The sequence below is a fragment of the Pholcus phalangioides genome, unplaced genomic scaffold (assembly GCF_987345545.1).
Source record: "Pholcus phalangioides strain wild (caught in Gottingen) unplaced genomic scaffold, Ppha-v1.0 ptg000172l_1, whole genome shotgun sequence".
Taxonomy (NCBI): Eukaryota; Metazoa; Arthropoda; class Arachnida; order Araneae; family Pholcidae; genus Pholcus; species Pholcus phalangioides.
In genome coordinates, this window is record NW_028301637.1 from 6,643,585 (window position 1) to 6,670,529 (window position 26,945).

The 26,945-nt window shown below is 38.3% G+C and overlaps 1 protein-coding gene across 4 annotated transcripts; it reads left to right on the top strand.

Moving 5' to 3' along the window:
* The first annotated feature begins 92 nt into the window (after positions 1-92).
* LOC149063634 (methylmalonyl-CoA epimerase, mitochondrial-like) lies at positions 93-17,564 on the top strand. Of its 4 annotated transcripts, none has more exons than XM_089255803.1 (3): positions 93-172; positions 10,519-10,713; positions 17,142-17,564. In XM_089255803.1, exons 1-3 carry the CDS (start codon positions 170-172, stop codon positions 17,454-17,456), a joined length of 513 nt encoding a protein of 170 aa, XP_089111929.1. In that variant the 5' UTR covers positions 93-169; the 3' UTR covers positions 17,457-17,564. The 4 variants fall into 4 exon arrangements, with proteins under 4 accessions (XP_089111929.1, XP_089111930.1, XP_089111927.1 ...); XM_089255804.1 differs by having other exon boundaries at positions 140-367; XM_089255801.1 differs by lacking the exon at positions 93-172 and adding an exon at positions 8,319-8,458.
* The last annotated feature ends 9,381 nt before the right edge of the window (positions 17,565-26,945 follow it).

The window sequence follows — 26,945 nt, forward strand, 5'->3', positions numbered from 1 at the left end:
AATTATTAATAATGAATAAGTTTGGTATTACAATTAATTAATAAATGTTTCTAATCATTTTTTCTTAAAATCTAAATTTACTGATAATTATTTATCTGTAGCCTAGCTTAATGGTTGATCGACCAAACAATCCAGGTTTGCCGGAAATTTTTCTGCCTCCACGAAATTAATGGTTGGTATGAATAAAAAGTTGATATTTGATTCTTTACATAAAGGTTCCGTCACCTTCTTGATGGGATTGACGGCCATCACTGGAGGGGCCATTTGTTTCCAAATTTTCAATTATTACACTAAAATAAAGCCCGAAAAACAGCGCACGCTTGCGGAAAGTGCGGGCCAAGGAAACGCTGCTTGAGTTTATTAAGAGGTCTGATTCTTATCTCTACTATATCCTTTTCACAACACTAATGATTATAATTGGAAAGGTTGAAATCAATTATGTTTATAGCTTTTACATTCAAAGATGAATTGACATAGTATGCACATATTTTAATAGTCATCTCATTGAGCCTGTTTCACTGTTTTCGTCGCTCACTGACCCGGTCCTTTGCACGCTAGGTCACTATTCTAGCTCCTTCTATGCTTAGAGGCTCTCTAGATCACTCTTTGACTGACTCCCATGCTTACACACTTTCTACAATCACTCTTCAGGTCACTCCCATGCCATCGTACGCTTTCTACAGATCACTCTTCAGGTCACTCCCATGTGTACGCTTTCTACAGATCACTCTTCAGGTCACTCCCATGTGTACGCTTTCTACAGATCACTCTTTTACTCACTCCCATGCTTACATACTCTCTACAATCACTCTTTTACTCACTCCCATGCTTACATACTCTACAATCACTCTTTTGGTCACTCCCATGCTTACATACTCTCTAGGTCACTCTTTTACTTGCTCTGATGCTTAAGCACTCTACAATCACTCTTTTGGTCACTTCCATATGTACACACACTCTACAATCATTCCCATGCTTATACACTCTATAGATCAGTTTTACTCACTCCCATGCTTACACACTCTATAGATCAGTTTTACTCACTCCCATGCTTACACACACTCTGTAGATCAGTTTTACTCACTCCCATGCTTACACACTCTCTATAATCACTCTTCGGCCACTCCCATGCTCGCACACTCTACAATCGCTCTTTTGGTCACTCACATGCTTACACTCTCTTTACAATCACTCTTCGGCCACTCCCATGCTCGCACACTCTACAATTGCTCTTTTGGTCACTCACATGCTTGCACATGCTCTGGAATACTCCTTTAGTTTTCACTCCCAAGCGTTCACACTCTCTAGGTCAGAGGTCTTTAACCTTTTTCTAGTCGCGAGCACTGCCTGTACCCATCATCAAAAGATCATCACCCTTACGACAAAAATTGACATACAAATGCAGGAAATCTGGATGATTTCGGTTCTTGAATGCAATTAGTACAAGGTGTTGAATTGGAACGTTGATCAGGTGCTCACGAGCATGAAAGTGCACACTCTGGGAGCTTTGGGGGAACACTGATGCTCGCTAGCATCAGTAATTTTTTTTCTCTTTCCGTGGTTACATACTTTCTACAATCACTCATTTTCTGTGCTTCAATGTTCACACATTTTCTATGTCAATCTTTTGGACACTTCCATTTTTAAACTAGGTTAGAATATGTCTTAAGGTTACTCTTTTGGTCATTCACATACTTGCACATTTTCTTAGTGATTCAGAACAGCTATATTGTAATCCTCTTTTTGGCAATTTTTTCTTTTGCAAGGAAAAACATCCAAAAGTATGATGAGAAGTGGCAGTGAATGAAAGTCATGCTTTTGGAGTTTTTTCTTTCCAGAGAAAGAAATCTGCAAAAATAGATTATACTACAGCTGTTAAAATAAAAAAAATGATGATAAAGACAATACAAAACAACATTCTCAGTTTAAATGAAGGATTGAGGTTTAAAATAAAACATTCTCAACTGAATAAGGGATTTAGATTAAAAATTAAGCAACACGTGTTATAAAATGAATAAAAACATGATTCCCAAATGAAAATTCTGGTTTTTAACACTAGAACTGCAGAGAGATTCAGTTTGACCAAAATCAGACTTTTTTTCATTTATTTCAAAAATTTAAGCATGGGATGATAAAAAAAAATGTCTTTGCTTTTCATGACATATATGAACATTAGGGTGGGTCACCGTTCCATGTAAAAATTTTTCTTTTTTAAATTTCTATCCTGCACACCACGAAAAGGGTGCCAAATGATGTCTTTAGCTCACATATAAATTTTTTTAAGAATGGGTTATCTTCTGCCTCCGGATTGACCTTGAAGAATGCATATTTTGAAAAAAAAAAAAAAATTTTTTTGATGATTTGTCAAAGTAAGGTTCTAAAATAAATTTTTAATGTGTGTCTATAAAACAAATACAAATCGCATGGGTAACATTTATTTATTACAATAAAGAGGTTAAAAGTGGCATTTGTATTATTATCATCATATTTCAAATAGCGTGAAAATTCTTCTTACTACTGAATTTTGGCAAAGGATTTTGAGACTTACTTATTAACCGAAACGGCGATCCGGTCCATATTTCAAAGAATTTCTAACGGATAGGTCACCGCCGAGGTAAAAAAGAGTATGACAGTGGATCAGATATATTCTACTTCTGCCAGTGAATGAGATCGATGCAAGATGATACATCAGATTTTACAATAGGAAGTTGAAACAGTCAATTTTTCTGAATGCGGAGGGCTGCCAGTTCACGGATGTGCGGTTCAGAGTCTGTCAGCATTGCTTGTTCTATGCATTCAGATGTGCCAGAAGCTGGTGCTTCGACGATGGTTCCATAATCCGTGGAATATTCTCTTCAAGAATGCTCTGTCTATACATTTTTCCGTCCTTTTCTGATATAATTAAAGTTTTATCCTTCAGTCCGTCGAAGTACAAAACAGTTATTTGTGGGACTTTGGTCACTTGTTGGTCGATTAGGAAGCTTTTCTCTCTCTTTGACAGTACATTTTGTATTTGGGGCAAATGCACTCTTCGATGTTCTTGCACTTGCAGGATGAAATAAATGTCAATCAATAATTTACGGTAAAACTCTTCTAATTGCTTCTTCGGTATTTTAGGGTGTGATTTTAAAAGATTTTTGTATTTCATACATGATAGGCATTTAACATCGCTTTCACTCATTTATGTTGGACAGAAGAAATGGACGCTCTTGACCATATTTCTTCAATTTTTGCTCCGACAATGTCTTCTAGTTCTTTATACATGGGCTCTTTATTAGTTTCATTATCACGTTTTATCTTATGATGGTTCCACTCATAACTTCATAACATATTCGTAGGTTGGTAATATATTGGAATTTAATGTCACTTGAATCATGAAAAAACAGACATTTCCACTTTGAACGAGTATGATCCATGATGAAAATGGCACAAACGAGCTCAACACAACCTCGTCTTATTTCAGCCGGAGTTATACTGGGAAACATGGGTGTCGCATGAGCACGCGTAGGGTCTTCCTAGACTCTCCCCCACTCTACCCACCCCTCACAACTACAACGTGACGAATTGTCTATGTTTGTGGAAAGTAACGTAATTGGTCAAAACCCTAACTGAAACCTACCTTCCAAAAAAAATTTGAAAAATATCGAGAAAAATCAAAAATATCGAAAAAATTAATATCAATCCGGAGGCAGTTACACTAATAAGAATGTATAAAAAATTCGTGTTATTTTGAGACCATTTAGCACCTTTTTATTGCTGTGCCCCTTGGAAAATGTGAATTATATTTTTTTGACCCACCCTAATGAACATTTAACCATTTAAGTTTAGTTTTTTGCCATATTGTGTCCAAAAATAAGCTAATTTTTAATAAACAATTTTGTATTCAAATCGATTACATAAATTCAAATCTGCAGTCAAAACTGTTACAAGTATTTGTACTTATTAATTTATGCTAATTTTTAATTACACCAAAAAAAATAGCATTTTTACTTAAAGTTGGCTTTTTCCCGAACAACTAGCTAAACTGAAAAGAACGCTTTACAGAAATGGATGTCAGAAAAGAGCATGCATTTTTTTAATACTTACATTTTTATTTCACTTCAAAACGGCTTTTGTATGGTAAATTTTAAAACATGGTGATAAGCAAAAAAAAAAAAGCCTATATCACAATCGGGACAAAAATATCTAGTTTACTCTAATTTTGTGATCCAAACTTTACTGGACCACCAGAGTCATCAATTAGAAACACTGCAAACTAAAAAAAAAAGTCAAAGCTGTAGCAAATCAGAGGATTGGCGTATAAAAAATATGCTGCCAGAGCGGCATATGGACAAATCAGAAAAAAGATACTTTCGCAGCACCCAAAGGGTGTTCGGGTTAAATGGTTAATCATGATTATGAATCACGTAAATTTTATCCTCTACACATTTCGTATTTCAGAGCTATAAGCACTTATACCCAGAACCATGGTTTAGGTCATTTTGACCTAATGTACTAAGAAAAAGAATGGGCATACAATTTTCTTGGAATTGGTCTCCATTTCGAAAACATACTTCTGACCAGGGGCGTCGGAAGTGTTTTGAACCTGTGGGTGCCGGTCTTGAGATTCATGTAGGAAATTTCGATTTTTGAATCAATTCTGTGGGTGCTCGGACCCGTTCTACAAACTTCCGTGGGTGCTCGAGCACCCACAGCACCCCCGGCTCCGACGCCACTGCTTCTGACTGAAGATAGTGAAGAATAAAGGTTCTTCAAGGTCAAGTCCAATTTATTGTCAGAAGATATAATCTTTTTTTCAGTGAAGGAAACAGCTTCTTTATACATGGCTTCTTTACACAGGCTGAGATCTTTTGCTGGGGTCTCCTCAGGCCAGGATTTTAAAAAACCGAGATTTCAAAACCAGGATTTTAAAAAATTTTTAAAAACCAAGATTTTTGAATAAATACAAAAATATAAAAGCAATGTAATTGGCAATTAAAATGTGAAATTAGTTAAACTGCCCAATTATAATTTCCATGCTGTTGACATCCAAAAATAATTCACTCTAGGAATAATTGCCAATTTACAGGACTCGGATTGGGCAGATACGAAGTGCACAGCTACACCCCATGGCTCTCATAACTCTACTTAATTCTTCATAAACCTGGTACTCAAGAGAGGACTTGAATTTAAGGAAGGTTTTGTGAAAGTAAAAACTTGTGCATTACGAGAATAGAACAGACATACAATGCAGAACGATTACTGGAATAATTTTGAGAAAAGAAAGAAAACTCTTAAGGATAGAAATTGCTTTTTTTTTTCAAACCAAGCACAACCCAGGATTATCGCCATGGGCAGTTTACTACCTAGTGAGTTGTGCCAGAATTGTAAGTGTGTGTACCTAACAGTCTGGGTGCATATCTAGTGTTGTGTCTGATTTTTCAGTGCTGCCATCTGTATTTCAGAAGTGAAGTGTGGCGATTGAATATTTGTACCGTTTGTATGCCTGTTGCTCTCTGTGGCGAGACTTTTTAATCAGATCACATTTGCACCTTGGAGTTGAGAACCACAAAAAACCAAGTTCAGCCAACCACCACTGTGGGGACAGTGGGGTTTGAACCTGGGTGATGCGAGTGTCACTATGACCACTCAACCACCACAGCAGTGGTATAAAATGCTATGGGAATTTTCACAGCAGAACATTTCCAGTCAGCTGAGGGCTTGTTACAGAACAGTGCAAAATGTTCTGCTTTAGGGTTGAACAGGGTTGTAATTTTCATAAAAATATGTGTATAAATATAATTTTGTTCTGATTCAAAACAATATGCTGATCTGCTAAGAAAATCTGACTGGGATGTATATATACAGGCCATCCATAATTAAAAGACCTTATTTTAAAGTAGCCTACAGGCGAAACCAGTCATCAGAAAATTGTGAAATTTTGTAGAGGACTTCATGAGGGGATGGGAATTTGTTTCTTGGGGGTTGGTTGCACATGTTGCCACCAGAGGGCGTTTTATTAAGAAATGGCACATTTGTGCAAATGCTCGCAATTTGTTAAATTACTATTTTGTAATTATTATGATTGGTAAATACTTTTACAATTGTTACTGCAACAAAACATGTTCCACATGATGGGCATCATTTTCAGATACCATGAGAAATCGCAAGATGGCATTTCCACAACTGACCAAAGTGTGTGCCGGGAAATGTCCATCATGTGGAGTGAAATGCTGCCTTTAAGGTCAGGTAAAGTTGTTGGATTGTCACGACTTACCAGATGTTTCCCAAAAGCCAAAAAAAAGATTGGGGAGGCCATAAATTAGGGAAGTGCTGGCTGATGACACGTTCTTCTGTAAAATGTGCTTTAAGAATATTCTTAACACACACTGCAATGTGTGGAGGAGTTCCATCTTGCATAAAGATTGTGTCTGCAAGGCAGTGACATTCTTGCAGAGCCGGAACAATTTTGTTCTATAACAGCAATGCATATCGCTTCCCAGTAATCGAACAACTGTGGAACATACATAACTCCTCATAGAAGTAGGGACCGAGAATAAATGATGCAGTAAATGTACACCATGCCATCACTTTTGGTGAATGCAAAGGAACCTCTAAGATAGCGTGCAGAGTTTCTGGTTTCGAAATTCAGCAGTTGTGAGTATTCACTGCATCATCCAAGTGAAAGTGCACTTTGTCTCTCCGGAGGATATTCCAAGGCCATTCTGAATCGACTTCAACGCGAGCTAGAAACTGCTTGGAGAACCGAAGTCGAGCATCATAATCATGTGGAAGCAACCCCCTGCACAAGTGAAAGTTTGTACAGATAATATCGGAGGATATTCCGCACGATCTTATGTACAGTTGAACGTGGCAATCTCAGATAGCAATTTACTGCTTTACTGCCTGTTTACGTAAATTATTCCACCACCCTCCCATTCTAGATTAATTTCATTCACCACTGATTCCCCCCCTAAATTTGCAGCCCTGGGCTAATCCATGCACTCGCTTTGGCAGTACATATACTAAAATTGGAATGATACAGAGCAGCCTGATCACCACAGGCTGAGATCTTTTGCTGGGGTCCCCTCAGGCCAGGATTTTAAAAAACTAAGATTTTCGAATAAATACAAAAATATAAAAGCAATGTAATTGGCAATTCAAATGTCAAATTAGTTCAACTGCCCAATTATAATTTCCTTGCTGTTGACATCCAAAAATAATTCACTCTAGGAATAATTGCCAATTTACAGGATTCGGATTGGACAGATACGAAGTGCACAGCTACACCCCATGGCTCTCACAAAAGAGGGCTGACAAAGCCCCAGCGCAGGATGAATCCCATTATTTTTTTGACCGACCACCTGTAAGAATCCTGGCCTGAGGGGGCCCCAGCAAAAGATCTCAGCCTGTAGTGATCAGTTTCATGATGCAAGTGCCAGGACTGCTCCAGGCAGCAAAATATAATGTGCGGTAAATATATATCAAAATATGTGTTGAGATACACATGGCATCATGACTGCCTGCATAACAAAGCTTTTCTGTGGAATTTCATGCATGTGTAATGCGCTCGAATGCTTGCACGGAACACTGGCATACATGCTCCAGGCATGTCAGTGCTATGGATGGATTAGGCTTCTCTGTATTGTTCCAATTTTAGTATATGTACTGCCGAAGTGAGTGCATGGATTAGGCTGTAGCCCAGGACTGCAAATTTAGGGGGGGGGGGAATTAGTGGTGAATGAAATTAGTCTAGAATGGGACGGTGGTGGCATAATTTACGTAAAAACAGGCAGTAAAGCAGTAAATCCGCCTTTGGAAAAAAGCACAAATGGGAAAAACTTTGCATGTAATTAGTGTAATGGGTCTGTAAAACTCTTCTACCTGTTACTCATTTCCTGCATCTTTTCCAAGGTCGAATAATAATGTGTTTTTGACTTTGATCATGAAAATGAAATTTTATTTGAACTTCCAATCATCCAGCTAAAGATTTTCAATATCTGTTATTGAAGATCGACATAAATTAACAATTATATTTATCTAAATTGTCTTTTCATCCCACCCCCAATCTGATAAGCACTTCTTTGATACTTTGTTTGTATCACATTCTTTGGTTTGTTAATTATCTTCCCAGATAGCTTTTTATAGCTTTAGTGATTAGCACACATACGTGGATGTTATGAGGTAGTTTTGGCTTTTTTTTCTGTGATTTTCCTGGTTCTTTCTTGATCTTGTAACTTCTGACCTTGATTAGAGATGAAGGAAGAAGTCTCTTTTTTTTTTTTGTCTGCCTATCTGATGAAATTTGATGGTGATAGTAAGGCAAAGATTGAAAAAAAAAAGATGATGATGTGATTATTTCCCTATCAATTTTGGTATTTAGTGTTGGTCTTTCTCTAGAACAAAACTTGTGTCAAACATGTTATTGTACTCCTAACAAGTTCTGAATCTCAGTTTCAATATGAACAAAAGAAGAAAGGTAGTATATGAGTTTTTTTCTTTTCATTCCATAATTTTATTCTTGTTATACAGAGTATCTGGGAAAAAAACAAACCCTAGACATGGGGTGTCACCATGGCAACTAAAAATTTAGCATTGCTGCCTAAAATTTTATGATAATCGAATAGGAGTCTGAGGACAACATAAATTCTGTTTCACTGTCTTATATGGTAAATGGTTACGAAGTCCTGTACAAGCCTAAAAAAAATTCTTTTTGACTGATTTTCTTGCATAAAAAAAAACATTCTTGGCTTCAAAAACGTTGACATCTATTTTTTTTTCATTTATTTATTTTTTGTCAAGTCCTGTCAAATATATAGGTGGGGCAGGTAAGTTCTTATACATAGGATGGGTAACTTGAAGTGATTCTGATTCAGTATTTAACTCATATCTTAATTAAGGCTCATTCATGAGGGAGGTGGTTATTATGTCCTGAAAAAGTCAAACCATTCATTATTTTAGAAAGGGAAAAATTAAAATTTTATCAATGAAAGATACTTTCCATGTGTTAAATGCTAGGACCAACTCTTGTAAACAAAAGGTTAATTAGTGAAAAATACACACACAGCTGCCTTTGTCACCAGATGAATAAACCCAGAAAAACCAATGTTGTCTCGGCAAATAAGAAATAAAATTCAGATTAAAAACTACTAAAAACTTGTTACTTCAGATAATTTAAAAAAAAACTGGGCTCTATTTTTTAAAAGGATTAAAAATTTTCAAACTAAGTTGTTAGGTAGAAAGGACCAAAAATGGTGACTTCACCATGGTCTCCAACAAAAGATTGAAAGACGCAGCAAGCGCTTAGTTTTTTTAGGGTCACACTTGTGCCAAAACTCTTATTTCCATTTGTTTTTCCTCTTTGCTCATTAATTGAATAGAGAAAAATTATGCCGCTGTGGTGGTCGAGTGGTTATAGTGCCGGACTCGTGATGCGAGGATCCGGGTTCGAACCCCACAGTGGTGGTCGGCTGAAGTTGGTTTTCTGTGGTTCCCAACTTCAAGGCGCAAATGCGAGCCGATCTCCCCGTTCAAAAGTCTCGCCACAGAGAGCAACAGTCCTACAACGGTAAATCATTCAACCATAACACTTCACTCATAGTTAGAAAAAACTGGGGGCAGATGACAGCACTACACATAACAAGCATTACACAGAAACAAACTTTACGTCAGGTTGCACTACACGTACACGCACATTCCCGCATGTACCGATTCGTTGGGGGCTCGTTGGGGGGTTCCGCGGGGGGGGGGTGCATGTGTGGTGTAGCAGTAGTAGGTAGGGCCTCCAAAAAATGGCTCGGGGATCCATGATGTTCTTAAGTCAGCCACCTCGTTGGGCAATTTGCCTGTTGTGGCGTTGTATTTGTATTTGTATTTGTATTAAAATCTTCTATATATGTGATAGGGGGAAATCCACAATCTACCCTATATATATATCATATAATGGGTGTTTCATAAAGTATGCAGTTTTTTTTAATTGCACATGATTTTTTTGTTTGAAGATAAGCAGCACTGTTCCTATCATTTTCGTTACCTATTATCACTTCGATAGAAGACCATTTGTAATTTTTTCATTTTGTAGCCATGGACAGGTTCAGTATTGAGCAACACATTCTTATTGTGAAAACTCATTACAAAAATGGGGAGTGCTATGTCCGTGTAAACTTTGCACGATCTTTGGATGTGACCATGCCCCTACTGTGCAACAATAGTTTCGAGGTTGGTATAGAAATTCATAGAATCTGGGTCGGTTGCAACCAGAAAATCACCCAGTTGAAACCGCAATGTTTTAACACAGAATTATCATCAATTTCAATGATCTGATGACTGCCTGCAGAGAAAGTGTGGAGGTGGACATATGCTCGATATAATTTTTCATTATTAAATCAAAGTAGATGTTGAATGAAATTAAATAAAAAATTTGAATTTTTGCTTTGATTTTGGCTAATTTATTGCATTTTTAAAAACTGCACACTTTATGAACTTATTTTGAAAGGTTCATAAATAAGTTCTCTTATTCTATTCATAATTTTTTTTTAGATGTTGCCTCTTCGTAGCTTCCCCCATTGTACAAAGTTTTTTCGTTCCCTGTCGTGTACCAACTGTTGTAGAACTTCTGAGAATATAAATGGCAACAAGAGGCAGTGGAAGGTTCTAAAGGTCAACCATGTAGCTGTGGCCAGCGATGATATGCAGAGAGCTGTTAGTTTGTACAAAGATATCCTTGGGGTAAAGGTATACATCTTCCTCTGTGTTCTCAATATGGTTGATTCTTGAGTATTGTTAAATAGGTTTTTCACTGTATTAGAATCTAGGTAAAAGTTACCTATCATACCATGCTTTGATTGATAGACATACAGTGTTTCAAAAGTTCAGGCAAGGTATAAAAATTTGATTTTCTGAAAAACTACTGAACGTTAAAAGAAAATCTTTTGAACATCAATAGAAAAAAAAGATAAGACCCAGTATTCTATGCAGGTCATTCTCATAAAATTGGACAAAAAATTAATATATTGAGGTATACAGTATTGAGATGGTGTTGTATCTCATTCCTTTGTTCGTCAATGCACTGCCTGTACCCATCATCAGAAGAAGAGCACCCTTATGGCAAGTTTGACATACCAATGCATGGAATCAGGATGATTTCAATCCTTCAATATAATTTGTACGAGTTGTTCATTAGGGACATTGATCAAGTGCCACAAGCATGAAATCAGACATGAGCATCGAGCACACTAGGTTCTTCAGGGAGCACTGTGGTCGTGATGCCTGCTTTAGAGGAAACATTACTGCAGCTTGATATTGCAACCAAGAAATCTGGATTTTTTTATATTTTTGTTCCCTTTAACCTATGATCAAAACTTCCTTTTGGTTACCTAATGCCAGAAGAAAGACATTGTATCACAGGAAGAATTAACCATTTAAAATTGAAATGAGCTGTTCCAAAATATTGCAAGAAGGCAGGACAACAGATGGACCACAAGTATTCTGGATTGGTACCCCCGTGGTGTTAAACATCCGAGATGTCACCAAACAAGATGAATTGACAAGGTCTGAAAAGTGGCGAGAGTCAACTAGATGATAAAAGCATCAGACAAAGTAAAATGGAAAAATTTAAAGGAGATCTTCATCCAGCAGTGGCTTGAAAATGGTTGATGATGATAATGATTACATTGGTACACTTATTCATGATACAAGTATCAGGCAAACTCAAGCACAGGGGTAATTTTGACTTGAGTGGGTCCCAAGCAGGGCAAAGCAGACACTAGGCCTCTACTTGGGAAAAAACATCTTTTGTTTAAATTTGAAGCCCTAAATAAGTGAGGTCTAGTGCAGAAATTACGTCCAGCTTGATCAGTCCCTAGTTTTAAGAACTTTTGTTTGTCTGCAAATGAACTACCTCAGTGTAACTTTCGTCGCTTCAGTTGTTCTGTTTGGTACATCACTTTTGAACATATGGCAATGCGGTTATCAAACTCTTTCTCTGACGGGAGCCATAGTAATCATCTGTTTCTCTCTTTCAAACTTTTTCATAATGACAAGTTAATCGGAGTAAACAAGAGTTTAATAACATTGTTATTTATGAAAGCTAGACAGCACCAAAGAAAAATGACGACCTTACCAGATTGACGACTTACTGAGGTTTTACTGTATTAATACAGTATAAACATTAATATATAGTATACATATAATATAAAGTATATTTACATTTGGTATGTGCTTTTATATTGGGTTGCTGTATTTTGCTTATACTTGACATCCATATTTTTATGCGCATCTTTTTTCAGCCACCTCATTGAGCATTTTGCCTGTTGTGGCCTTTGTGTTTGTATTTGTATTCACGTAGCTACTATAAAGGGTTTTTTTTTTCTGTGAATCACCAGTGTAATGGTATGTAAATTGGAAATTAAATTAGTTGTAACTACAGTTACCTCTTACTTATGCACTCGTTCAAAGGAACAAGAAAAAAGATGCATAAGTGAATAACATTATTTACCTATATCTTACAGACCAGGAGTACAGAAAATTGTCTCATGACATAGAAAAACCTATAATCTCTGGATTTGTTAAAAATTTCTCCGCATTTTAACAGAAAATTTGATTTGAAAGAGGTGTTTTTTCGATTTCTTTTGGATAAAAATTTTTTTAGATTTTCCTTGAGCTTTCACAATGTCATGACATCAATGACTACAATCACTGTTAGGGGAAAACACCTATAGCGGGCAGCAGTAGTTCACGGAACTTACCTACTCGGTTGAAGATGACACTTCCGTCGAATAGCCATCAAAAAACGTCTTGGTTACTGCATTTAACTTCCATTAAGTGGTTGCAGAATTTTTTTACAGACAGAAGATGTCTGTATCTGTACTGCATTCAAGCAAACTGGCAATGATGTGACTTTGTTTACTTACCATTTATCAGGGGATGGTCTTTCTTGCTGACATCCCTATATAATTATTATTGTATTCTATTAACAATAACACAGCAAACACAATAACAGAGATTGATTGTACACCGTGTGATATATGATACCATTGGAGCTTTTTTTGTCAGCCGCCTAATTTGAAGTTTTCTTTGATCAAATGTCTTCAAAAAGAAAATATACAACTGCTGTTGAGAGTTTGTATACCTAAGATTATCCATCACTGATAGCATCCGTGATGGTTATATTCTGCTGAGGGGTTAGGCAGGACCTGCCTGTGGTGGGGGGGGGGGGGGTGCATATTTTTTCTCAATTCAATTAAATTCGCCGACAATAGCCCCAGCAAATAGTCTAGGGACAATGTACTGCCGAATCCCTTTCGGGGTATTGCAGTACTTTACTATTAGCACAGTCAATGAAACAGAAGGAAAGCTGCTTTTACAATCAAAGGAGTTTCATCTGAGTTTCTGTGAGAAGTTCATAAGTGGTTGTATAATTACTTCAGAAGAACAAGTCAGCGAAAAGATTAATTTTTAAGAAGGACCGAGTGAGTCACTTCACAAGCCTTGTTGATGTGGGGAAAGATAAAAAGGTATGGATAAAGTAGGGGGTTCTGATAAGTACACGACAAAGCAAAACAAAGAAAATATATACATTATATACATAAAGATATGATGCAGCTATGTAAAATGGTGTGCATAAAAACCATCATTCAAAATCCAGGTCACAGTTTGTCCTGGGGGTCTCTGGGGTCGTGACATGGTTGCACCTTACTCCCTTGGTGTTCTATGTGCCATGTTGCCGCCTGTGCTGCTGGATCTTTTCATAGGCTGCTGATATCTAGTCGTCTGGTGGCCTATATCTAACCTTCTCCTGTGCAGTGTCTTGATGACCTCTTTTTCAAAGTAATGCATGAGATTCTCCAGTATTTTTGCCGGCTCAAGAATGAACGGCCAGCTCTTGCCGTGATTTGATTAGATGGAAGTCCTTCATATAAGGGCAGCTGGTGACATAGTGGAGTAGTGTGCAACTTCTCTGCATATGTATTTGTCATTGTTGGATATTTTAAACCTCTCACGGTAGCTGGGAAATTGTCCATGACCTGTAAAGAAAATGACTTTCTCTCATGACCATCACACTGCCCTTCACCCAACTCGAGGCTAAATATCATGAATTAGTCTGCCTGGGTGTTCAGGGCCGTACAGGCTCAGTACTCCTGCCACATTTGTAATAAGTGGCTTTTGAGAAGCCTTTTGGCATGAGGGGGGGGGGAAAGCTTAATTTATCTTGTGCTCTGATCAGATTTAGTGGTTTTCATGGCGAGCTTGTCCACCAACTCGTTGCCATGGATACCCAAACAATCTCGCACCCAGTGCAGACTGACATTTCCGTTGGTGGTGCGGCATTGTGGTGTCGTGTGAGCGGGTCTCTTATCGCTTCCAGGCTAGCTCTGCTGTCCGTGTAGATCATAGTTTCCCAACCATTTTTGTTCCATCGCCCTTTCTTCAGAAATTTTTTTTCTCCTATCGCCCCCCAATGCAATCTAACCCATAGAACCCTATGTTATACCCGTAGCTTCTACCACCCCCCTGGAACATTCCATCACCTCCAGGGGGCATTAACGCCCACGTTGGGAATCACTGGTGTAGATCCTTACTCTGCCCTCTGTTTTTATGGCTTGCTCCGTAGCCATTTTGAGGGCCCAGAGCTCTGCTTGGAAGACACTGCAACCATCCTGCAGCCCATTGATTGGTAGTGATCCCATCAATCAGCCATATCAGGGCTGCTGTCATGCTGTCCACTGTTTGGGAGCCGTCTAGTTTTTCTCTATTGATAAAAAAAAGTTGTAAAAAAACCAATTTCTTTTGATCAGGTTCATGGAGCTAGGGGTACCCCCCCCCCCCAGAGAATATCTGGATTTCAAAAGTTGGCATGTCTGCACTGCGTTCAAAGTTCTGAGACTTGTTTCATTATACGGAAAAATTAATACAGATAGAACCTATTTATTTGGCATTTCTTTTGAAGTGCAATTATGCTTTTTTGCCATTGTTCGTACAAAAATGTAAATGCTGATTGCAAGATTTTTTTGTCACATCCTCCAGTGCCTTTGTTGCTGCACTTCTATAAATGTAGAAGAGTTGATCAACTTTGCCCAAGAATATTAAGAAGACACCAACGGATAAGGCAAATACACGAAAAAATAAAAGTCCTAATGCATTTCAACACCAATGGGTGCCGTCTTCAGAGGAAAATTTAACCACTAGTCACGCTGACTGAGTTTCCCACTTGGGTTTAATACCAAATCTTAACGCTCGGTTGCTCAGCGGAAGAAGTACGTCTGTTCACTTCAAACGTCGTGGTCAAAATGAAGCTTGGAGCTTGCATGAGATACTAATGCAGAGTCCTGATTAGACCCTTGCGGAATAGTGCTATCCGATCGGTTGACAAAATAAGTATAAAATTCTTGAAACCAGCACGAGGAACCACTCTAGAAAATATTACAGAAAGACCACTCAAAGAAAGTGTAGTCATACCCTACGATCCAATACTCTCACTGAAGATCAAACCGATTCTTAAAAAGTTTTATCTAACAACCATAGATGTTCCCACTAAAAACTTTGGCTTCATGCCCCTAAAGATGCTATACCGCAGAATAAACAATGGGACATTTATTTCATTCCATGTGGTGATTGCTTTCTTGGTTATATAGGACAGACAAGGAGGCCCATAAAAGCAAGATTAAATGAACACGCTCGCTGTGTTAAGAATCAGGAATGTGAAAAATCAACCATCGCCGCTCACTATTGGCAAGAAGGCCATAGATTCAAATTTCAAGAAGCGAGAGTTTTTCACAAAGTCAAGTCCACAGTTGATTTAGATTTCTACGAAGGCACATATATTCAGGCCTTCAAAAATACACTAGTCAACAATAATAAATCTACACCCCCGATCGCAACACCATGACTTAAATTCATTTCGAGCTGGAATTATAAGAAAATTCAAATAGACCGATCGGATAGCACTATTCCGCAAGGGTCCAATTAGGACGCTGCATTAGTATCTCACGCAGGCTTACAGCTTCATTTGACCCCGACGTTTGAAGTGAACAGACGTACTTCTTCTGCTGAGCAACCGAGCGTGAAGATTTGGTATTCAACCCAAGTGGGAAACTCTGTCAGCGTGACTAGTGGTTAAATTTTCCTCTGAAGATGGCACCCATTGGTGTTGAAATGCATTAGGACTTTTATTTTCGTGTATTTGCCTTATTCGTTGTCGCCTTCTTAATACTTCTATGAAGCCTGAAAATTATTGCCCTTTAAGCAAATTCTTTGTTTGAGGAAAAAGTCACATAGGACAAAACCAGCATAATAAACTGGTTGTGAAAGCATCGGAATGTGATATTTTGACTGGTAATCTGACACCAGGAAGAGACCTGTTAGTCAGCGCATTGCTTTGATGGAGCTTCCACGATTTGGCCTTCCAAAGATCTTGTTGCTTGCGATCTCACCAAATCACGCAAACGTTTAAGGGACTCATAGGCCCCTCCTAGTTTCAGATTACCAGTCAAAACATCACATTCTGATGCTTTCACAACCAGCTCATTTCCTCGGTCTTGCCCCAAGTGACCTTTTCCACAAACAAAGAATTTGCTTAAGGGACAACAATCTTCCAGTTTCGAAGAAATGCAGCGACGGAGGCACTGGGGGATGTGACAAAAAAAAGCTTGCAATCAACATTTACTCTTTGTATGAACAATGGCAAAAATGCGTAATTGCACAGGGTAGTTAATTCAAAGGAAACAATAGGTTCTATCTGTGTTCATTCTTCCATAATAAAATGTCTCTGAACTTTTTGAATGTAAGTAATACATTGCTTTATCAATTTTCTTCCAAAGGAAAATGTGAATCAAAATGCTCAGAGAGGCTTTAAATGTGAAAACTTTAGGTATAAATGAAATTTATATCCAATGATCCAGAAGATTCCCTAATCTGTTATTGCCTAGGTCCCAAGGAGTACGGACTGCAGTTCTAACGTACTCGAAAGTTTTTTTAGTTGTTTTATGCCAGTGAAATCAATTTATACATGACTGTTTTATCTTAGTATAGCCAAGTATCTCTGTTAATCAGGGTTCTACTGTATGTGTATTAGTGATGTTCCAATTTCTGTATCAATAAGTTTGAGGTTTGTAAAAAAAATGATTTTTTTTTCCTGTTTTTGATTTCCATGAAAACTTTTGAAGACAAGCGATCCAGTGCCGCTACCTGAACATGGAGTAACAACTGTATTCGTAGAATTAGGCAACACCAAACTGGAACTGCTGCAGCCACTGGGTGAAAAGAGCCCAATAAGAAATTTCCTCAAGAAAAGTCCGTCTGGCGGTATGCATCACATCTGCATTGAAGTGGATAACATCCGTAACGCCATGCATGACCTGAAGAATGCAAAGATACAGATGCTGAGTGAAGAGCCCAAAATCGGAGCGCATGGTAAGCCAGTGGTGTTTTTGCATCCTAAGGACTGTGGAGGCGTTCTTATTGAGCTGGAGGAGTCTTAAGCCTGTTGCAAAAAATATTGTTGTTATTGTATTTGTAAGTTCCATTTATAGTCAGCGACATATAAATATGTGTAGTTAATAAATAAAATTATTTTTTAAAAATCTGTATATACATTTTGCCTAATATTCCTCACAATATTGAATGTGTTCTTTGATTACCATTCCTTTTATAAGTATCTCATGTTGAAAGCTCAAAGGGCTACTTAATCATACAATCACTTCGTAAACATTCCTCTAAGGAATTTCTAACAAATTGATACATGGCAGAAGGTTTGGTTCTGAGATAGGGTTATCAGATTCTCTAAAACTGAGGAAGAAGAATGTTTGCACACGCATCGTTTGAAACGTCACTTTTTTCATTTCCCACAACAGATGGTGCTATTATACTACCAAAATATAATTTCATTCCACACAATTTTTCAAAACTAAACCAACATACCCGTTAAAAAAGAACAAATACTGATTCTGTCACTTTTAATGAATTTGTAACATTACCATTTAGGCCCCCGCGGAAATTGTCCTTATCCTAGTCATTTTAATATATTTTAGTTTGTTTTACCTTTTGTCTACGGGATCGATCGCGTGTCCGCCGATCAGCCGCAATTTGTTATGTTTGGTTGCCAGATTCAATATTATAATGTTTACAATATTTCCTTTTCTCTCCATGAAATTATGTAAATTAGATACAAGCTAATGCCGCACCTTCAATCTTGTGATTGGTTCTATCGTAGAGCATTATGGGAATGCTGCTATAAAAAAAAACCAGCTAGAGATGTGCTTCACTACAACTTATGAACGATTCTACTACTTCCGACTTGTCTTAATCACTAAGGCGTCACGCCCTGTTGAGGTGTGAGCTGGATCGTCTCTCAAATACAATGAATTAAAATTGTAGAAGTGTGCCTTGGCACCTCGCCGTCTCATCGCTTGACTACATGTGAGGATTCAATGGTGTCGTGGTCCTCTGGATCGGTTAGTGGCCAGCACCTACCCGTGGACTTTCGCCTCCAGTTCCATGTGCAGCGGCTGAGCTCTGATCTCAACGTGTGTTTGAAGACACTAAACCTGACTGAAGCTGGTCTCGGGGAGTCTTTGGCTGTGAGGTAGACACCTGGGAGTGTCTATCGGACGATGTGAACTAACACGTGAAAACCTAGACATGGCAGTGAGATCGATCCCTTTTATTGTTTCATTGTAATATTGAGAGAAAGGCCTAACTGTGATAATTGTTGATAAATCGTTACATTAATAGTTTAATATATAATTGAATAAATGTTTATAGTTCAATCAAAATCTTGTCTATTTCATTGTTGCCATCCACTCAATGGTTACTGGGGAAAAAATGTTAAAGAATCCGGGAAGTAACGACTATCGTTACAAATTGTTCACACAGTCTGGTCAATTTTATTACTTTGCTTGGAGTAATGCGAGAGGTTCACTTTCTATACACTCAGAAAGGTTTTTTTCTGTGACGTTTCTCTTTTACCAAAGGCGATTTCACCATAAGAATTGGCATTCAGTGTTTTGGTTGCGCATCCTATTTTTTTATTTCTAAATAGAAAAGAGGTAAAACCCCTGTCCCTCCCCCACTTCAGTGTACGGTTATGGTTTTAGTTGTTGGTGAGCAAACAATGGTATATTGGTAAAATGTATGTTGCGGTTTTGTTCCAGAGCTGTTTTTCAAGCTCTTTTTCATATTATCCTGGAACAATCTGGGCCATGGTTAGAATAGCATCTGTCTTACTTGGAGGAAACTTTTCTGATATTCTGGGAATTTCAAGTGATTGGTCAAAGCGGATAAAAATGTGTGTGTGTGTGGGGGGGGGGACAGAGAAACCGAAGATGTATGCTTTAGAGTGGAAAAAATAATTCTGGAAACCTGAAGGGGGGGGGGAAGTAAATTTTCTAAAACGTAGGAGGATGCTTGAAACCACTAGATGCCGCCTGGCAGTCGAGTGGTTAGAGAACTAGCTTCTCACTGTGCAGGTCTGGGTTCGAATCCCGGTTCGGGCATGGATGTTTACTAACACTAACAAATTCCCTGGACGGATCATGCTGATCCCTAGGGAATACGTGGGGATCACATTATTAAAAAAAAAAAAAGGAGGACATGATGGTAAACCTATTCTGAGATGTTACCAGAGTTACAAATGTTGTTTTATAGTGGTACTGCCATCTGTCTTCCGTATTTTAAAGTGAAAGTGTCGGATGCCAAGCTGGAAGGGGGAGCTGACGGGTTAGGTTGAAATCATAGGTTGTCTGTTTCACAACAAAATATCTCCTTTTTTATATCTCCAGTAAAAGTGTGTACATTATTCTCAGATAAATTCATGTGTATTTTTGAGAATAAATGTATCCTTTTTTTGCTCCAAAGCAGAGTATGCACAAAACGAGACATTTGTGATAGAATTGTAGTTGCTGCTATACAGTCGAATCCATTTTAATGAATACCAGCATAGCAAAAATCTTGTAACAAAAACTTTTCTAATCCTTAAATAAGTTTACATAGAAACAATGTACAGGCGTCTCTCGCGTTTCGTGATTAATTAATTCTGCAAAATAGTGGTGTAAGACGAACAGCAAAGGAATCCTTTTCTTAAATGAATTATTCAAACTTGTGAACAAATCCTGTAAATGTCGCTAATATAAATGAGTACTTTTTCCGGTTTCACCACTTCTGATTGATTCTAATGAGTGCAGATGTTTTCTTTTCTGAAGAGCGTGACACGGTAGGCTGATAAGGCTTTTTTTGATGGAACTGTCGAGATTCGGCTGAGGAGCAGCATTTTTCGTCTCCCTATTTTTTATAGGGAGACGAAAAATGCTGCTTTAGTAGCCAGTGCTTTACTAGCCCACTTGTATGAGAAAAGACGAATTTGCATGTGCTTTTGAATACGGAAAGAATTATATACTTTAAAGAAATTTGCTGTTTCCTCTGCCTCCAAAAAACATCGCATATCATTCAAAGTGTTCGAATATGTTAAGTAAAAATTATCCAAAAAAATTCAGTGCCTAATTGATTTGAGTTATTTTCGAAATTTAACTTCATTTTTATCATCCAGAATGTAAATAAGTAATTTTCCCCTTAGAATCAAATTCCGCTACAACAAATGTTTTTTTAATGAAGCGAGAAACTAGCTTTTTTCACCAGTATACTCCAAAGAATTAGATTTAAATTATAATGTCATGCTTGAAATACGTGTCCAGGTAGATATAGTCTCCGAGATATCTATGCTAAGTTTTTAGTTTTAGCACTCGATTCCCCACATTCTTAAATACACTGGTGTAAGAAATTAAGGGAATTTGCAGACTTGGTTGATTACCTCTAGAACTACTGTACCGATTTTAATGAAATTTGATATGTACATACATTGATACAAAACAAATAACCATTCAATAATTGTAATATACACCCATGATCGTGCGTAACACTCGTTGGAGTATGGAAGGTATGAAACAGCGGTTGCAGAATAAACAAAAAAATGTGTTAATAGGGGGTATGGTCCCCTCTTACAGATATACAGGTCTCGCAGCGTGATTTCATACTTGAAATAAGGCAGTTTATCATTTCCTGTGGCAATTGGTCCCATTCGTTCAGCAACGCTGTTTTCATTCCCTGGATGGTTCCCGGAGGGGGGGGGGGTTGCGAGTTGCAATTGCCCTTCCCAGGCATGCTCTATAGAGTTAAGGTCTGGAGATCTGGCTGGCCAATCCATCCGGCTCTCTAGAAAATCGTCGAGCAGAAGAGCTCTATGTGGCCTCGCGTTATCGTCCATTAAAATGAACTCAGGGCCAACTGTACCCCTGAAAAGGCGAACATGGGGCTCCAAGACCTCATCCCTATACCTCACACCAGTCACAGTGCTTCTTTCAAAGACATGGAGAGGTGTGCGGCCATCCAACATGATGCCTGCTCAGACCATTAAACTTCCTCCGCCATAATGGTCGATTTCGCGGACATTCGAGGGTAGGTAGCAGGTCCCTGGCTCTCTCCATATGAACGTACGGTGAGAATCGGTGCTTAGGCTGAACCGGGACTCATCAGTGAAGAGAATGGTCGCCCATTGATCCATACTCCAATCTCTATGCTCTCTGCACCATGATAAACGGATTCTCCTGTCCGTAGTAGTGAGCGGGACGCAAACAGCAGGTCTTCTTGCAAACAACCCTCTCTCATGAAGTCTTTTGGAAACAGTCACCCTTGATACACGGGTTCCTGTGGCTGCATACAAGTCACGAGAGAGCCGAGAAGCTGTAGCACTTCTGTTACGCCTCGCTATGATCGGCAAATGGCGACAAATCTTCTCTGGCCGTCGTGGCTCTTGGACGACCTTGCCCAGGCTTTCTCTTGATGGATCCCGTATCCTAGAACTGTTTCCATAAGTTACACACGATGCTGGGCGTTAAATTGAACTCTCTACAAATCTGGACTTGAGATTGGCCTGCTTCTAGCCTCCCCACAATTCGTCACCTCATTCCATCATCCAAACGTTGGTGGTTACTCATTTTTACTGTTACAATTTGAAATTAACCGATTGCTGCAAAATAACACCAAGAAGTTCGCCGAGGTGTGTTAGCGAACGAAATGCGTCTTAACTTACGCGCGCTTATAAAGCCTGTTTCTCTACTAGCTCCGCCTACACACACGTGTACGCTTACGTATTTGACGTACAAGATCTGCATTTTTGTCTAGAAGCAGTGGTTTTACATTCAGTTCAGTTCTTTTCATGAAATTCGATAAAATATGCAAATTTTCTTAATTTATTTCACCAGTGTAAGTACTCACTATTGTATGAAACACCCAGACAATGGCAAACCATGTGTATTATTTTCTGGGGCCTTTTCTCTAGCGACAGGCAAATCAGCACTCAACTATCCAGATGCATATCACAAGATGAGAGGGTACTGGTGGGATGGGTATATGGATCACAAGGTTGTCATCCTAAATGACTTATTCCTGGTTAACCTTCAACACTTTTCTACATCTTATCGACCGCTATCAGCTTATAGTACCGGTAAAAGGAGCATTTATCACAGGCAATCAGGACCCATTAGACTGATATCCAAAAGTAATAAACAGATTAATAAACAGAAGATTGCACCTTACCATGAAATTTGATCAGAATCTCAAGGACTCGTTTCAAGGGTCAAGTGCTTATCTAACAACACACTGTGTGCCATGTCGCAGAAAATCCTGTAAGTAACAACACACTGCCTTGGATAAGAGCAGTCAATTCTCATTACTATGTCGATGCCACTGAGACGTCTGTGCAGTGTAACCGGTATCAGGCTAGTGTAGGTTCCCGAACAAGAATTATCTTCTACAGGACGAAGTTGTATCAAATGCACTTCGCATGACGCCATACCAAGGACATACTGGACAACACGACGATATTGCTACCATTGTGGACGGACACTGACCACATCATAACCTGCAGTACCAAGAAGCTACTACCTTCAAATACCAATCTGCAGATATGACTTTGAAATCTAGTCTTATACCATAACATTTGGTATGGACAATCAACTTGAATCTCCTTGCAACACATTATTATCAGAAAATGACTCGGTGACTACCAACTGACAAAGGTATCCTAGCAACACCTGGGACCAACACAGATCAAAATGCCCAGTATCATGGGCAGCTTACTTCAAGAACTTGAACCAAGACGTGTGCAGATATGTTAACAACTCTGATGATAAGCTTGTCGGCAGCCCCAAAGCAGAATATGTTAAAATCTGCGATGTACGTCGCAGAACAATCAGTGCTACTGCAGAACAATCTGGAAGATTTTAAGCAAAATGTAGAAAACTATACATTATGGGAACTACACAACATTTCCAGTCAGCCGAGGGCTTGTTACAGAACAACGCAAAACATTCTGCTTTGGAGATCGACAGCACATCCCTACAAACAAAAAAATCACACTGGATTAATCTCTCCTATAGATTTAAAGACTGGCGACAAACAAACAGATGACATCATGGGCACAGTGGAACACATACCAATACCGAATGGACAGGCGGAGATAATCGAGAGGTGGGGACACACAGCCAACAATTTTACAAAATTCATAAAATTGAATTTGCAACCTGGAAAGTGAGGGAAATGAAAAATGGTTGGGAGAAAAGTAAAGTACAGCTGAATCCTGTTTTTAACAAATACTGTTGTAGCAAAAATCTTGTTTTAATGAACACTCTTCTAATCCCCTAGATAAGTTTACATGCGAGCAACGCAAAAAAAGTCTTGAATTCCTTTATAACAAAATTTCGTTATAACAAAGTGATTTCTCTGGCCTCTTGGAGTTTGTTATAATGGGATTCGACTGTTTTTGGCAAAAGTGTGTCATGGAAATGTATAAATATTAAGGTTTTTAACAGCTGGCTGATGTGAAGATGAATTTAAGAAAGAAAACAGGAGTAGAAAATGAAAATTTGATATTTGTAGCAGGAAAAATTATTTTCGTAGCAGCAAAAATGTTGTTTTTGTAGCAGCATTGATCAGTTTTGTAGCTCTGTAAATTTTGGGCAGTAAATAAAATACACAGTTTTTATATACATATATGCAGTAGCATGCACAGGATTACACTTTACTTCAAGAAAAAGTGTTATTTCAGCTCAGAGGTACAAAAGGTACAAAATACATAGAGATTTCCTCTAGAAGAAATAATATTTTTTTAAGTTTTTAAATCACAAAAGTTTTTTGAGAAACTTCTTGATATTTATATTTTTACATTCTCTACAATATCAACGAATGAGAGGCTTTTAACATACAGACATGGTGTTTCAGAATTCAAAAATAATTTGAAAATGAGTGTATTTAGATTTAGTTTGTAGACTTGGTAATCACTAATTAAAAATAAAATCACTACAGAAGAGACATTACACTCATTTGAGAAGTAATTATTTTTTTTCTTGTTTTTGCCGCTGATGCAAGTCTAAAAGTAGTGCTTTTGTTCTCTTCAGTTTCAATCATTTTTGAACGTTTGATCTTGCTTTTTTTACCAGAGTTTACCCATTTCATGTTTAAAATGATGTGTTTGCTCTTTGAGTTTGCTCTTGATTATATTACTTCAATTTGATTCGACATACTTTGTATTTATAGCTGACTTTATATTTATTAATTAGAAATTCTCAGAAATTTAATAGTGATTAAAAACTAGACTCTTACACACACATTATTTTTAATTTAAACTACAGAAATAAAAACTATGAAATAATGATTTAATACTATTTTAGAAATTTAATAGAATGATTCTATTTTCACAAAAAATATTCAATCCAAGTACATTTGTTTTCACTCTTTATTTTTAACCGATTTGTGATTGCTCCGTGTATTTTATTTTCCAGCATCTTTAAAGATTTTCAGTCTCTCGTTTTACTTCCAAGTTTTCTATTATTCATTTTCTACTATTCCTTCTCTTGATATGTCATTTTACACCATTCACCAGTATGTCTAGTGTTCAATGGAAAATGGTTTCCAGGTGAGCATTAATTAAAATCACTTTGTCTAGACCAGTGATTCCCAACGTGGGTGTTAACGCCCCTGGGGCGGTAGAACCTATGAGTATAACATAGTGTTCTATGGGCTAGATTGCTTTGGGGGGGGGGGCGATGGGAGCAAAAAGGGTTGGGAAACTGTGGTCTAGACAATAGTTTCCCAACTTTTTTGTGGCACATCGCCGTGGTCGGCTGAAGTTGGTTTTCTGTGGTTCCCAACTTCAAGGCGCGAATGCAAGCCGATCTCCCCGTTAAAAAGTCTTGCCACAGAGAGCAACAGGCCTACAACGTTACAAATATTCAGTCATTACACTTCACTCACAATTTGAGGTATAGATGGCAGCACTGAAATATCAGACAGAACACTAGCTACACACTCAGACTGTTAGGTGCACTCACTTTGTTCCATACTCTGCCACGAAGCTGGGCTGGAAGAGATCTCGGCAACGGGATAAGTCTGGTGGCAGAGACCCTGGCGTTCATTCATTCATGTGCCACATCGCCCCCCTTCAGAAATTTTTTTCTCCCATTACAATCTAACCCATAGGATCCTATGTTATACCCGTAGCTTCTACCGCCCCCCCCCTTTAACATTTCATCGCCCCCAGAGGGCGTTAACGCCCACGCTGGGAATCACTGGTCTAGACCAGTGTTTCTTAACCTTTCTCAGCTCATGGTCCCCTATGGATCACATTTTTCTCTCGTGGCTCCCCTGTCTTATCCAGCCCCCCCCCCCCTCTACCGTTATCCAAGAGTGAAATACTTTCTATTTTTTTTATTATGAATGAAATTTTAATAAATCAGATCAATCTCTGGAATCCTGGCTACGCACGGATTCAAATGGTGGATTATCATCTCTCTCAGGAATCAAATTATATTGCAAAAAATGGTCTGTGTAAAATACGGGACGATCCAACGAACATGCACGATAAATCGACCCTCTCAACACATCAACCGTTGCTCTGGGGCCCTCCATACTTAGCTGGAAGTAGCAGCTTACATATGAAAATCATAGTACCAGATCCTACATATAGTGCAGTCCCCCTCCCTCCATTATAGACATGAAGACCCGGGTCATGCCCCACATAGACCCAAGGGTTAAGATGCTTCTGGTTGTATAGACGGATTTGATGAATTCTGAAAGTAGTAATTTTTTTCAACCATGTTTCACTTTTTAAAGCTTTTCTCTTCACAGCTCTCTATGACTCCCTTTACCACCTGTCGTGGATCACCTTTCTTCTGATTTTCTCCCGTGGCCCCCCTAGAATGTCCTAGGACCGCAAGGGGGCCCCTAGGATATTCCAGGGGGGCCACGGATGAAAATCTTGCAGAAGGGGAGCCACGGCTACTGATACGGGGGCCACGAAGAAATTTGTGACATTAAATTTTTTTAGTCACTCTGACTAAAAAAATTTAATTTCAAACAAAATGCATAGAATATCTTTTTCGTAATTTTTTCCCATTCAAGTAACGTTAACATGAGGAAGGAAATAAAAAAAGTGGTTCATGTAATCTCGGTGGTTTTACGACTTGGGGGTGATAGTAGACCCTGACACAAACTATAGAAAAAGGTTTAAGCAAGATGGAATAACTGTAAAGACACACACACACACAGAAAATTGTGTGTGTGTGTTCAAAGACTTTTCATTCAAAGAGGGCTGCCATAAAGAAAGCAAAGAAAGATTTGTTGACCATTCATTGACATTCTTTTGAGTGCTGGTAGTAAATGTAATCCAAGAAGTAGATGGGTGAAAAATGAAAGCTTGTAAAAAACCCATCGTTTTCATGCAATTACAGACGGATAGCCATCTACAGTAGTTTAGCACAAAGCTATCTGCAGCCAGCACTGAGTGGTCTGATGGGGAATATATTTATAAAAATCGAATAGAGAATGATTGCTTTGGGGTATTTTTATGAATTTTGAAAGCGGGTGCCAATCCATTGCCTCTGCTGAAAAGAAATAAAGTCGAATTCAGTTATAACGAACTT